Raw genomic sequence first — 14,449 nt, 5'->3', positions numbered from 1 at the left:
TAGGGAATGCCACAGGAAACTTGTTACTTTATGTGCTAACAATAAAGATATTTTGAAAAACACATAAGAGCATATCTGACACTTTAAATATTAATCTCCTTCTTTACTAACTTTGAAACAGAGCTGTTCTGGTGATCCGAAGTTAGTTACTAGTACTGGCTAGTTTTATATATCAACTTGACACAGCTTAGAGTCATCTGAGAGGAGGGATGAGAAAATGCCTCCATAAGCCGTGGCTTGTAGACAGGCCTGTAGGGCATTTTCTTAATTAGTGTTTCATAGGGTGAGACTCAGCCCATTTCTGGTGGAGTCATCTCTGGGATGGTGGTTCTGGGTTCTATAAGAAAACAGGCTAAGCAAGCTATGAGGAGCAAGGCAGTAAGTGGCATCCATCCATGGCCTCTGCATCAGCTTCCATCTCCAGGTTCCTGCTCTGTTTGAGTTCCTGTTGTGAGTTCTTTTGATTAAGAACAATGATCTGGAAGTATAAGTTAAAGAAACCCTTTCCTCCCCAAATTGTTGTGCTCATGGTGTTTCATCGCAGCAATAGTAACTCTAAGACAATCAATAAGATTGTATTATTTTGGGACTGGAGCACTGAAGCACTTGTGGCTCCTGCAGGACCTAGATTCTATTCCCAGATCCACCTAGTATCTGTAGCTCCAGTTCCAGGGCATCTGATATCCCCTTCTGATCTCTGACGGGAGCAGGTGATCACATGGCACACACATGCAGGCAAGATGCTCATACACACAAAATAATAAATGCATCTAAATATAATTTTAAAAGATCATATACATTGACTATAAAAAGTAACTCCTTTTGAAAAGGTGTGTCTCTTTGTGTGTGTGAGAGAGTGTATATGTATGTTTGCACTATTCCACGAGTGTGTGCACACTCCATGGCACACATATGGAGGTCAGAGAACAACCTTCTACAGTCAGCTCTCACAGTCCACCTTGTTGAAGGGGAGACCACTCTTGTTTCTGATGCTTTACCCCAGGTTAGCTGGCCCATGAACTTCTTGGGTTGATTCTCCTGCCTCTTGTCTCCGGTCTCATAGAAACATGGAGAAGCTAGGTATAGATGCGTGCTACCACATCTCCCTTTTTACATGGATTTGGGGGATCAAACTCAGGTTGTACTTTAGGGTTTACCTGCTGAGCCAGTGTTCTCTCCTTGTCCCTCAAACTTCTCTTCTTATGGTATGGACACTTCGAAGCACACTGCAAATGGAGAGAAACCTAGAAAGCTCCCATGTATAGTCCAGCTACAGTAACCAACACTTGTCCAAAAGGATATCATAGAGACTCCTAACGACTTCCCTCCTCCTCAGCCTCTGGATGGCTTTGAAGCAAAGCCCAGCACGGCCATTTCATCTTTTAATGCCTTAGGATATAGTTATAAAGGACAGACACTTTATTGGTCTTGCTAAGCATCTAGTCACTGCCTCATAGTCACTGCTTTTATGGCTCCTTTGCTTTGATTAGAGCCAAACAACCACCGTGCATTGCATCTGGCTGATGTTTCTCTGCATTTCTGTAGTCCGTAACTCTCTCTTCCTTTTTTGTTTTGTTTTTTTGTTTTGTTTTTCCTGATGAAGAAACTATTTTTTGTCTATTTGAGTTATAATGCATTTTGTGGTGGGTTCGCCACATCCTTCTGTCCCCCTGATTCCCTGAAAACTGGCTGCCAAATCTGTAGGCTTGACCTTGCTCAGGTTGCATTCTGGGAGGCAAAATCCTCCCTCAGTGGTGGCTCACATTGTTACCAGTGAGTAGAAGTCCCTGAACTGTTGATCCCACACTGGGTCCTGGAAACTCTCTATCCTCCTACATGCCAGATAGGTGTCTTTGGAAAGGACTTGCATCTATATGAGGGAGCCACACACTGTAATTTGTCCTGGGTGCTTTGTGGGTTATCTGAATGCCCTAACAGTTCTTAGAAATGCTCACTGTTTTAATCACATTTATTTTATTTTTTCGCTACTGGCTTACCTGTTAAACCCTCCCAGAAACCCTGTAACAGTAGGAACATTGGGAAATGCGGAGCCACTACATGATCACTTATTGAGCACATGGCTCTGGCAGGCTTGGTTTTAGGCACACAGGTAGAAGCAGACTCCTTGGGTTTTTATTGTTTTTTTTTTTTTTTTTTTCTGGTGTCGGGACTATCCAGATGTCACATGAAATACTTGACTTGACCAATGTGAACCGATTGGTTACTGGGATATACAATATTGTCTGCTCATTTTTCTTTCTTTCCCTTTCTCCCTCCCTTCTTCCCTTCTTTTTTCCCCTCCTTCCCCCTCTGCCCTCAGTTTTTTATAGTTTAGAACTTTACATATATCAGAGCACAAAGCATATATGCTTTCACCCACTTGGATGCTGCCGAGCTCATCCATATCACCACATGTATCAGTGGCCTGCTCCTGGTCATGGCTGGCCTTGACTCTACTGGGGCCCCTTGCAATGACTGAATCATCGATGTGTTTAAAGTCAATAGTGTTTCACCATGGTTGTTTTTTTGTTTTTTGTTTTTTGTTTTTTTTTTTATGGTGGCTTTCTCAATAGACTCAATCAATTTAACAAAAGAATTTGCTTTTATTTTATGTGTATTGGTGTTTTGCCTGTGTGATGTTGTCAGATCCTGGAGTCACAGACAGTTGTGAGCTGCCGTGTGGGTGCTGAGAATTGGGTAAGGGTCTGAACTTAAAGAGTAGAAAGCATAGGTCAGATACAGGAAACGTGGAGAAGTCACATCATGCTCTTAGCACAAAACAAATGGCATAATTATAATACGGCCCGAGGTTAAGGAAGGGACAGTTCCAAGCACTCATGCATGCTGTGGGGACCATATTGTTTCTGTCCTCTCAACCTAGAGGAGGGGCATGGGGCTGTGGCCAGCATGTGAAAGCCAGCATCCTGGGCAGGAACCCAGAGAGGGCCTATGGCTTTCCACTGGGGGAACAGCTGGCCAGAGCTGTAGAGAAGGATCCAGAAGATCAGTCCTGCACCATGCCTTGCTTTTCTCCCTCTGGTGGTCTGACAGGGTTTCTCCATGACCAAATTGAACTGGAGGCCAAAGGCAAAGAAGTCCCTTCCTGCAGCCACAGGTGGAGAGGAAGAGGGAGTGGAGAGGGGACCTGGCTAGGCACATGGACAGGAGTTCTACACAGATGCCCATGGCCACATGTTCAGTGAGGTCCAGTGAAGGCATTTTGAAAACAGCATGCCTGCTGGTTACATTCACCACTTGAGTATCCCTTCCAGCTGACTTCATTTCAGGTGTGTCACAGACTATGGAATGAAAGGCTGGCACCAGGCCTAGTGAAATTCTTGTAAAACTCAGTTTGTAGTAACAAGCTCCATCCTCCAAAGAGGGGATGTCCTTTATTATTGATTGATTGATTGATTGACATAATGGCAGAATTATAATACGGCCTGAGGTTGAGAAAGGGACAGTTCCAAGCACTCATGCATGCTGTGGGGACCATTATTGTTTCTATGTATACCTGGTTGGTCTGGAACTTGCTATATAGACCAGGTTGGCCTTGAACTCACAGAGATCTACTTCCCCTGCCTCCCAAGTACTGGAATTAAAGGCATGTATGCCACTATGCCCAGTTTTTTTAACTTAGTAATAAACATGTTTGTACAGTATTTTTCAAAGGACCTTAAGATAGGAAAATTTGCAGATCACATTAATTTCTTGAGCTTGGTAAGGACAAAGATCCATTTAACAGAAAAGTAAACCTTACAAGAGTTTCCCAGGATTTTGTAACAAATAAGTGGGCAAGCCTGAGTTTGCATTGGGTCCTAGCCCCAAATTTCGTATTTCTTTAAAGAGAAACTCAATTCATCTGCAGAAATGTTTTTAAAGGAAAGATGATTAAAATAAAGAGACACAAGAAAAAGTTCTTCTTCCCAGTGTTGCTGGGTGGCTTTTGTGGCATTGGCATTTGTCATTCACAGCTGATGTTTTCCTTGTGTTTGTTGGTGGCACAACATCGGTGACAGAGTGGACAGACATTCAGGTCTTGAAGGCCATACCATGATACCCAGGGTAAAGCTGGAGGAGTCTAAACAGAAGGTTCCTGTGTCCCTTATAAGCCAGGAGCTGCCTCTGAAAGGGGAGCCCTCTTGGTTTGTGTAATGTATTTATTTGCTCCTGGTCTGTGTGACTGCACTAGGGTAACTTGGATGACCATAAAGAGTTTGGCTAGAGTTTGTTTGTTTGTTTGTTTCTTTTTAAGATTTATTTATTTTATATGAGTACACTGTAGCTGTCTTCAGACACACCCGAAGAGAGCATCAGATCCCATTACAGATGGTTGTGAGCCACCATGTGGTTGCTGAGCATTGAACTCAGGTCCTCTGGAAGAGCAGTCAGCGCTCTTAACCCCTGCACCATCTCTCCAGCCCCTTGACCAGAGTTTTAAGGATGCTGCTGCTGATAACCCCTGCGCAGCAAAACCCAGCCCTGAATGTTCAGGGAGCTGTGCTGGTTGTTAGACCAATCACCCTTGTTGCCACCATCCCTGGCAAGCTGTTGGACATTTCTGTCATTCTTGAGAAGCCCCCAGACTTTGTTTTCTATCACCCAGGCTGATTTTATGTCGTAAACGTCATGCAGTTTATATCACAGCATCTTTTTCATTCGGTGTCTTGGCTGTGACCTTTGTTCAGTTGCCTTTGCATCCATTGCGCCTTCCCTCCTGTTGCTCAGATATTCCATGGTTTAAGTAAACTGTTAAATATTCATTTTGCTCTATCTTTTAAATAAAAAAGCATTTAGATCTTAGGATGCTTGAGAATTTCAGTTTACACTTGTTTCTATTTTTCTATTGTTTGTTTGAGACAGGGTCTCATTCTGTATCTTTGACTGCCCTGGAACCTACTATGTGGGCTAGGCTGGCCTCAAACTCACAGAGACCTGCCTGCCTCTGCTTCTCAAGAGCTGGGATTAAAGACATGTGCCACACTATGCCTGGCTGCAGTTATGATTTTTAAAACCTACACAGAGGATCCTAAACTGACTTGCCTCTGTTGTTAGCATCTAACTACAGTAAGGCATACTGGTTACAAGCTAGAATCAATAGTGGTATTGTATCATCAAAGACCCCATTCTTCAGATTCTGTAGGTTAATAATCTTTCCTCAGCTTCTATCTGGGATCCTGTCTTAGTGAGGGTTTCTATTCCTGCACAAACATCATGACCAAGAAGCAAGTTGGGGAGGAAAGGGTTTATTCGGCTTACACTTCCATACTGCTGTTCATCACCAAGGAAGTCAAGACTGGAACTCAAGCAGGTCAGGAAGCAGGAGCTGATGCAGAGGCCATGGAGGGATGTTCCTTACTGGCTTGCTTCCCCTGGCTTGCTCAGCCTGCTGTCTTATAGAACCCAAGACTACCAGCCCAGAGATGGTTCCACCCACAAGGGGCCTTTCCCCCTTGATCACTAATTGAGAAAATGCCTTACAGTTGGATCTCATGGAGGCATTTCCTCAACTGAAGCTCCTTTCTCTGTGGTAACTCCAGCTGTGTCAAGTAGCCAGTACAGATCCCACCCAGCGGACCACATTACATGGCTGCCAAGTCTGCCGATGCTGCCCCCTCCTGACTGAGGAAGCTTCTCAGGGCTCCCTTGTCCCCTTGGATGACATTGCGAGATTTGAGGGATGCTTAGTGTGGGTTTTGCAAGATTGAGATTGTACTCAGGATCAGATGATGGAGGCTATTGGGGAGGAGGGGGTTGAGGAGGAGGAAGAGAATGGGGTGGGGGTGGGGATGGGGCGTCACCGTTGCAAAGTACTATTCCCAGTTGAGCTTTTCAGGATCCCATGCTGCTGACAAAATGTCTCCTGGTGGACGGAGTGTTTGTTGGCTTCTCTGATGGGAAGTTCTTTGCCTCCTGCTTGAGTGCTGCATGTTTTTGGGAGAAAGTCACTCTGGGCATCTCACAGGGCGTAGAGACAGGAGGGTGAAGTATCTTCATGAATTGCTGGGGACACTTTTACATAGGAGGCTTAGATTTAGTTTTTAAGAAATTGGCTTTTTTCCCTAAGTGATGGGACTATTTTCCTGTTTATATAACCATGTCTAAATGTTCCTTACCTTCCGTGACGCTTGGCATTGTCAGCCTTGAAAATGTAACCATTCAAGATGGTGTGGGGTAGTATCTCATTGTGGTTTAACTTCCAATCATGATGATTAATAATGTTGAACACCTTTTCATGTGTGTGTGTGTGTGTGTGTGTTTGTGTGTGTGTGTGTAATTTTTGTGGGTGTCTTTTGCCTACATTCTTTAATTGGGTTGTCATTTCCTTACTGATGTAAATATTTTTTTCTATGATCTATCATAAAAATATTTACTATAGGGCTGAACACATAGCTCAACTGGTAAAATGTTGGGATTGTTTCTAATGCTTTGTCTTATTTTGGCTCCCCCAAAGCCCTGCTTCCAGATCTGAGGGTCCCTGCCCCCAGCTGCCTTTGATTGATAATAAGGAATTGCCATACAGCCAATGGCTGGGTAGAAAGACAGAAAACCGGGACTTTTAGATTGTGAGGGTCCACAGGCATGAAAGAATCCAGGAAAGTGGCCCTAGAGGCCGCTTTCAGGTTGGGTCTTGGGTAGCAGAGATGAAATATAGATTTTTAAAAGAATCAATTCAAGAATACTGGAGGGGGATGTGTCTGTTAGTTACAGGGAGATTTAGAAATGCCCAGCCATTGAGCTAATCAAGGCATATTAAAACTAGCTGGTGTGTGTGTGTGTGTGTGTGTGTGTGTTTCATTCTTGAATGCAGAGAACTCTTGGGCAGCTGTGTGTGTGCTCTGCTGGTTGCCAGAGCAATTTAACTAATTCATTGCTACAGTAAAGTGCTCACATTGCAAGCACAAGACCTGAGTTCAAGCCCCAGAACCCATGTTTAAAAAAAGAAAAGAAAGAAAACAAAACTAGGCACTGTGTTGTACTGCAATTCCAGCTATGGGAAGGTAGAGACAGGCCAGTCCTTAGGGCTCACTGGCCAGTCAACCTGGACAAATTGTGGAGTTTCAGCCAGAGACGCTGTCTCACAAACAAGGTGTATATGCCTGAAGAAAGACACCAGAGGTTGTCCTCTGTCCTCCACATGAATATGTACATGAGTGTGTATACATGCCTGCACACACACAAACACATATAAAGACACGTATAAGTAAAATATGTTATGTGCATGAAAGTATTTTCTCCTAGTATGTGGTATGCTCTTGATTTTATTAATTATGGATTTTGACGAGCTTAATTTAAGATTCCACTGAAGAGTTTGGGGGTGTAATGTTGGGAATGGTGGGTGTTCATGCATTTCCCATGTGATGGTTTTAATTTTCAGTTATAAAGATTAGTGATTATACTTGTGGGGATATGGGCCAAAGCCACATTTTTTTCCCCCTTCAAGGTATCTTATCTTGAACCAAAAGGAAATTTCCAGAACCGAATTTAAGTCTTTCCTGTAGTCACACTGCTTGTGTTGCTAGGCCTGAAGACTGCAGACACATTACAGCTCTTCAAATAGCAACTAGCAGTGCAGAGAAGGCCAGGTGGGGGGATTGCGTTACACCCTCCGCCGGGTCTGCATCCTTCTCTTCCCCGAGAGCACTGGCATGAGTGGTACAGCGCAAAGGGCATGCGTTGTGTGCTGCTCACATCGGTGGGGATGTCAGCTTGTGACAGTCACAACAACCACTGTTGCTGTAGGATTTCCCAAATATTTGACAGCGACATGTGTGCAAAGTAACAGTGAAAGGAAAGAAGCCAAGTCCTATGGCAGAGGAAGAAACACACACACACACACACACACACACACACACACACACACTGTCCCTCCCTCCCTCCCTCCCTCCCTCCTCCAGGAAGGAGGAGTGGCATCATGTGTCAGTAGGAATGGGTCTAGGGAGCTCTTGCCAGCCTGACTTGAAGTGCGAACAGAAGCTAAGGAAGATGTCTTTGGTATACTGAAGCTTATGCGTGAACTAATTTCCCAGCCAGCTCTGACATCACCATCTATCCAAATTGATGACTGTTGCTAATACTGATAATTACAGAATGGTGCTCTACATTTATTTGCTTTTGTTTTTGATAAGGTCTCGTTTTTGTCAATAATCAGTTCTCAAGTTGAGAGACATTTTTAATCTCTGAACCATACAAACACTGAGTTCTTGGTTGGCTTCAGGCAGTCCTTAATTATTTAAAAAGAGAATATTTTTTAACTTTGGAAAAAAGTTCATGGAAGGTTATTGAACATTTTTTTTAGAACCTGAACTGTTTTGGACTGAAACAAGAGCCTCGATTCTGACTTGAATTTGTAACTGTGATAGCTGGGTTTTGATAAGGCAGCTCGTCCTCGTCTGTGGTCCACTTAGACCCCTGAGCTCTACAGCTGCCTGCCTGCAGTTACTGATCCCGCAAAACTCAGGCAGAGTCTGAGGAGGCCAAGGAGGAAATAGCTGGAGCCTAGTGTAAGACACAGATTAAAGATCAAGGAAGAAGAAATATTTGCAGAGACGAAGACAATAGGGATCTGAAGAGAGTTCACAACACTTAGAAATATGGAAAAAATGTAAAAACAAGACTTAACTTGGTTCCCCTTTTTTTTTTGGAAAAGATTCATTTGTGTATCATGTGTACAATGTTCTTCTTGCATGTATGTCTGCACACTAAAAGAGGACACCAGATCCCATTATAGATGGTTGTGAGCTACCATGTGGTTGCTGGGAATTGAACTCAGGACCTCTAGAAGAATAGCCAGTGCTCTCAACCTCGGAGTCATCTTTCCAGCCCCTACTTTGTTCCTTAACGTTTTCACTTTTGATTTTTTTTTTTTATTACTTTTTCCTTAAAGTTTCCTCCTGGAAGATAATGTGTGGCTTAAATGTATATATTGAATCCGTATCTGCACGTGACGCCATCCGCACGTTCAGCTTCTTCCTAAGCACCCATTCTCTCGTTGCAGGTGAATCTCTTTGTGCTGCTCTCTGTGGTTTGCATCCTCCTAAATCTCGCAGGCTTCATCCTAGGCTGTCAAGGAGCCCAGTTTGTGTCCAGCGTGCCCAGGTGTGATCTGGTAAGCTCCCCGTGGCCTTGCTGTTGTGCCCTGACCTAAAAGGACGTGGAGAAAGTAAGCAAAGAGAAGATGTTGCTATCTTCCTCAGTTGTCAGTCATTTGGCCAGAGTAGCAAGTGGCCAATACCGTGCCAGCACCAGAGCAGTGCGGTGCAGCTCCTGGTTAGGGGATGGATGGGTCAGGTCTCCATGATCGATGGATGGGCCTTTCTGCTTCTAAAGAACAAAGAATCTAGGTCACCAGAATTCAGGCCAAAGATCCTTTATCTGAAGGCTTTGGGGGCCAGGTGTGTGTTAGCATTTGGAGCTTTTCTGATTTTGGAAGAGAAATTTAATACATTGATCATCCATTATGTAGCATGGCAGTGGCGCCTGGGGCAGGAAGCTGTAATCAGAGCTTTTTGGATCTCACACTGGTGGACAAGAGGCTGCACATTTACAGAATTTCTGACTTAAAACAGGTTCTATAGAGCCAGCATGGTGGCATACACCTTTTATCTCAGCACTCAGGAGGTGGAGGCAGGCAGATGATCCCTGTGAGTTCAAGGCCAGCCTGGTCTACATAGTGAATTCCAGGGCTATGTGGAGAGAGAGACCTGGTTTCAAACAAAAACAAAGAAACAATAAATGAAAAAGTCCACCCCCAAATAAATAGTTTTTTATAAATTGTGGCGAAGTGCTCATAAAACAGACGATTTTGAGCATTTTCTATGTGTGGTTTAGTAGTATACATTCAGCAGTGTACATTTATACTGCTGTGCAAAGAGTTTCCAGAGCTCTTCATGTCTCTCCATCATCCTCTCCTCCAGCTACTGGCATCCCACCATTTCATCAATTCAAATACTCCAGACAGGTCCATATAAATAGAATCTCACAATTTTTGTCTTGGGGGAGGGGAGGGGATTGTCCTTGAGGTGTAGCTACAGCATAGTCTGTGTCAGAATTCCTTTTCTCTTTTTAAATAATTTATTTACTTTCATTTTATGTGCATTGGTGTTCTGACTGAATGTATGTCCATGTGAGGGTGTCAGACCCCCTGGAACGGGAGTTACAGACAGTTGTGAGCTGCCATGTGAGTCCTCTGGAAGAGCAGCCAGTGCTCTGAACTGCAGAGCCCTCTCTCCAGCCCCTGAGTTCTCTTCCTTTTAAAGGCTGTCTAATACTCCATTGTTTGTATCTGTGACACGCTTTGTCCACTCATCTGTGGATGGGTCCGTGGGTTGTTACCTCCTTCTGTCTGTTGTGTATAAAGCTGGTGTGATGAGGAGTACTCAAATGTCCCTTTCCAAGCCCTGCTGTCAGTTCCTTTATGTATTTCTGTGTATCTAAACCTTAAAAAAAAGACCTCTAGTAATAAATATCTCTCTTAGTACAAAGCAGCATGTGTAGACACTTAACAAGTTATAATAACACTGCAGTCTACCTATAGAAACTAAGAGGATGTGAGCCAAGAAGGCTAACTTTTTACTAGAAAAACTGTGGTCAAACCCTTGCAGAGAGACCCATAACCTTCCCATTCAGAAAACTCCCCAGGAACTCACAAAACCTGCTGGGGTTTCTCATGTTCTTCACAAATCTTAAAGCAAGCATCAAAGCTTTTTGTTCAAATGATCGTGATGAGCAGTAGCTGGCCAGTTGATATGACATGAGTGTCTTCAGGTGAAATAGAAAATATATGTTTAATATAATGAAAGAGGCACGCACGGCAGAGGTCGGTCAGGAAAGGAAGCTGACACAGTCCCTTCAGGTATGAGGTTTCTTAGTGTGAAAGGGCCTTGTACTTGTTAGAGTTTCTATTGCTGTGATAAAACACTGTGACCAAGGCAACTTATAATGGACAGAGTCTAACTGGGTTTATGGTTTCAGAGGGTTAGGGTCCATGATGATGGAGGAAAGGCATAGTGTTATGAAGTGCTGAGAGCTCACATCTCGATTCACAGGTAGTAGACAAAGGGGGAGGCAGGCCACTAACTGGGAATGCCATGGGCTTTTGAAACCTAAAGTTCATGTGACATGCCTCCTTCAACTAGGCCACACCCCCTAATCCTTCCAAACAATTCTACCAGCTGGGGACCAGGTATTCAAACATATGCTATGGGAGCCACTCTTGTTCATTCATGGCCCCAAGGCCATGATGGGCCTAAAGGTGGGAGAGAGAGCATTAGACAGAAGGTTGTACAAGATACCTGAGAAGGGACAATGGTAGGGACCTTAAATGGACATGAGGCTTCCTTTTCAGACCCTAAAAGGAATAAGAGAGATGGGGGAGGGAAGGAGGAAGGGAGGGAGAAAGGGAGAAAGGAGAAAGGGAGGAAGGGAGGAAGGGAGAGAGAGAGAGAGAGAGGCTGAAAGAGAGGCTGAGAGAGAGAGACAGAAAGAGAGAGAGAGAGGGAGAGAGAGGGGGGGAGAGGGAGAGAGGGAGAGAAAGGGGGAGAGGGGAGGGGGAGAGGGGGAGGGGAGAGAGAGAGAGAGAGACAGAGACAGAGACAGAGAGAGAGACAGAGAGAGATCTCACTGCCATTAGGAGGAGGCCAGAGCAGCAGGAGGGTGTGATGAGGTGATGAGGGTAGGGGCAGAAGAGGAGCCTTCAGAACACTTCCATGATGAAAATGTCTGAGATGTCTCCAGCCCAATCTCCAGAACAAAGGAAAACTATACCTTTGTCACCTTTCGGGAGGTAGCAGGAAGTTTTACATGGCAAGGTTGAGTTCAACATAGTGTGCATGGCAAAGGGCATGGAGGAGCTAGGTGTCATAAACCGAGAGTAGTCAAGTCATAGCACAGGCTGTTTCTTAACACTGTCCTGCGGAGAGCCGCTGGAATGCAGGTCCTGATCCAGGCTGCATGATCTGGCCTAAAGGTGCAGGCTAGTGTGCTGCCAGAGAAAGCATGCTCTCGTTTCTCTTGGGCAAATAATGCTGGGTTATGTGGTAAAGACATTCAACGTTACAAGAAGCTTCCAAACAATTTTCCTTTGTAGCTGGTCAAAAGAAGCACTTTCAGTTATTGGTTGATTGATTGAGGCAGGGTCTTTCTATGTAGTCCTAGCTGTCCTGAAACTCACTATGTAGATCAGCTTGGTCTGGAACTCATAGAGAATCTGCTGGCCTCTGCCTCCCCAGTGCACCCACCACTGTGCCTGGCTAGCACTTGCCTTTTGGAATAGATAGTGTTGTTGAAGAGCTTCCATTCATATTTCCAGCAATGACTTCCATCTCCACCAGCTGAAGATGTTTCTATTTTGAGGGACTAAAGTAAGAGCTTGTTGTCGCAGTAATTGATGATGGGGAAGTGGTTCGGTAGCTAAGATCACTTGCTGCTCTGGCTGAAGACCCGAGTTCTGTCCTCATAACCTTTCCCCTTTCTGGCCTCTGTGGGCATATACACATATGCAACACACACACACACACACATCACTGTGATTTAATTTATACTTCCCTAATTGCTAAGTATGGCTTTCGCATGTTTTTTCAACTCTCCCTGGAACATCCTAATGTGCCAGTGAAGCTGAGAACCTCAGTGTTGGGCCTAACAAGGGAGAGGAAGGATCTGATAGAGTCAGATAGTGACTTCGAGGTTAAAGGGAGGAGGCTTTGCATTTGAAGACGTTTACAGATATTTTTAAGACGACTTAAAGCAACAGAAGAGAAATAAGGACAAACCTTTAGACAGTGTGAGCAGAAGCTGGTAGAGGAGCAGGAGCACAAAAGGCACTGTTGCTTACTGTCATTTGCACAGAGCCTCGGGACTTCTTGTGGCAATAGGAATAATATTAGCCATCCATGACCATGTAGTGATCAAACCCTGAAGGAGTGCTGTTTAAAGGGTCTAGCTTACACTCATCTGGACGGTCTTGCCATCTATCTGGGTTCACCCTAAAGACTGCAGACAGCAGAAGTTCCTGTGCGCTTGGCAGTCTGGCAGGATACTGAAGCCTTGCTACAATTGCTACACATCCTCCACACCCACGCCCTCTCCCGGGCCTTCATCTTCCTTCATTATACACTTCACGGCAAGAGTGGGCTGGTGAGGAAGGGGTCCTTTGTAGGATGACACCTAATCTACCAGAGGGAACTATGATATATGGGCTCTTGAGGAGGGTCTGGAGGCCTGCACCAAGGACTGAAAGTAGAGGCCATCCCAAGTCACAGGGAGCCAGTTTGGTTCCCATGAGGAGGAAGAATGGAAGTTGGCTGTCATCTGCAGGAGGTTGACTTGCTACTACTCAGCACTGTTGTTGGTGCTAACCCAGGCACTGTTCAACAGGAAGCTCAGAGGAGGGAGCCCTTCCAAGTAATGTCTTTGCTGAATTTAACTTAATGTGAGGGAGCCCACTGACTGTGGGAGGCCAGGGATGCTGAGTGGAAGAACACGTGGAGCCTGTGGAAGTGGCCATTGTCCTTGTCATTTAGAGGGCGAGAGACTAGTGTCAGTATTAACAGTAGGACCCATCATCAACACTATGAGACAGTTGTGGGAAAATTCTAATACAAATAGCCCTGTGACTCTCTGGGGGTGGGGGTGGGGGGACCTTAGGTGTGGTGGGGGTGTTGCACCAAGTACTGGACTGAACTGGTAGAGAGGATCATGGAAACCATCAGGGTAACTCTGGCTGTTATTCTTTGTGCCAGAGACAAAATATACGTTAAAAACCCAATATAATAATGGATCATCTTATACATGGTTTTATGACAAACAATTAAAAGTGTTAGAGTCCTTGGAGGTTTCAAAGAGGCCAGACTAAACTATAGGAGCAAAAAGAACCAATGTGGTTGTCCTGGGACAGAGGTGGGCAGGATGAGGAAGAAGGGCCATGAAGGAGTTTCTCTGATGTGATGCTAACAGCTGGTATTGAGTGAGATTGGGCTTGAGTGATACAAGTACATTGCAGATAACTGTTCAAATGATGTACTTACTATTTGTATATATGTAACTATTATATATATGCACATTTTACCTCAAAAGAAGAAAAGAAATTCTAATAAGTGGATCCCCATGTCATGAAACCTGATGGTGGGGACTTTTATTTCTTTAGTGTTCCACTCAACTTCACCATGAGGAACCAAATTTTTCCTTAATTTTCACAAAACTATGAAATTTAGTGCTACACCTAGAGATTAAGAATATTAATCCAGCCAGGTGGTGGTGGCGCACACCTTTAGTCCCAGCACTTGGGAGGCAGAGGCAGGTGGATTTCTGAGTTCGAGGCCAGCCTGGTCTACAGAGTGAGTTCCAGGACAGCCAGGGCTATACAGAGAAACCCTGTCTCGAAAAACCAAAAAAAAAAAAAAAAAAAAAAAAAAAAAAAAAAACCAAAAAAATTAATTCAATAAGAAAAATA

General features: G+C 44.4%; 1 protein-coding gene across 4 annotated transcripts in view; it reads left to right on the top strand.

Annotated features, from left to right (window-relative positions):
* The window catches only part of Fam189a2 (family with sequence similarity 189, member A2), a 58,687-nt gene that overhangs the window by 27,547 nt on the left and 16,691 nt on the right, over window positions 1–14,449 (top strand). For all 4 annotated transcript variants that reach the window (XR_386486.4, XR_001782594.2, XM_006527156.4 and 1 more), the window contains one exon: window positions 8,999–9,109. Coding sequence is in view for 2 of the 4 variants with exons in the window: in XM_006527156.4 (XP_006527219.1) it covers window positions 8,999–9,109 (111 nt within the window). In the remaining 2 variants the exon portion in view is untranslated. The remainder of the gene's footprint in view (window positions 1–8,998; window positions 9,110–14,449) is intronic.

This window comes from Mus musculus, chromosome 19 (assembly GCF_000001635.26).
Source record: "Mus musculus strain C57BL/6J chromosome 19, GRCm38.p6 C57BL/6J".
NCBI lineage: Eukaryota > Metazoa > Chordata > Mammalia > Rodentia > Muridae > Mus > Mus musculus.
The sequence above is the reverse complement of the archived record's forward strand: the minus strand, read 5'-3'. Positions and strand labels throughout refer to the sequence as shown.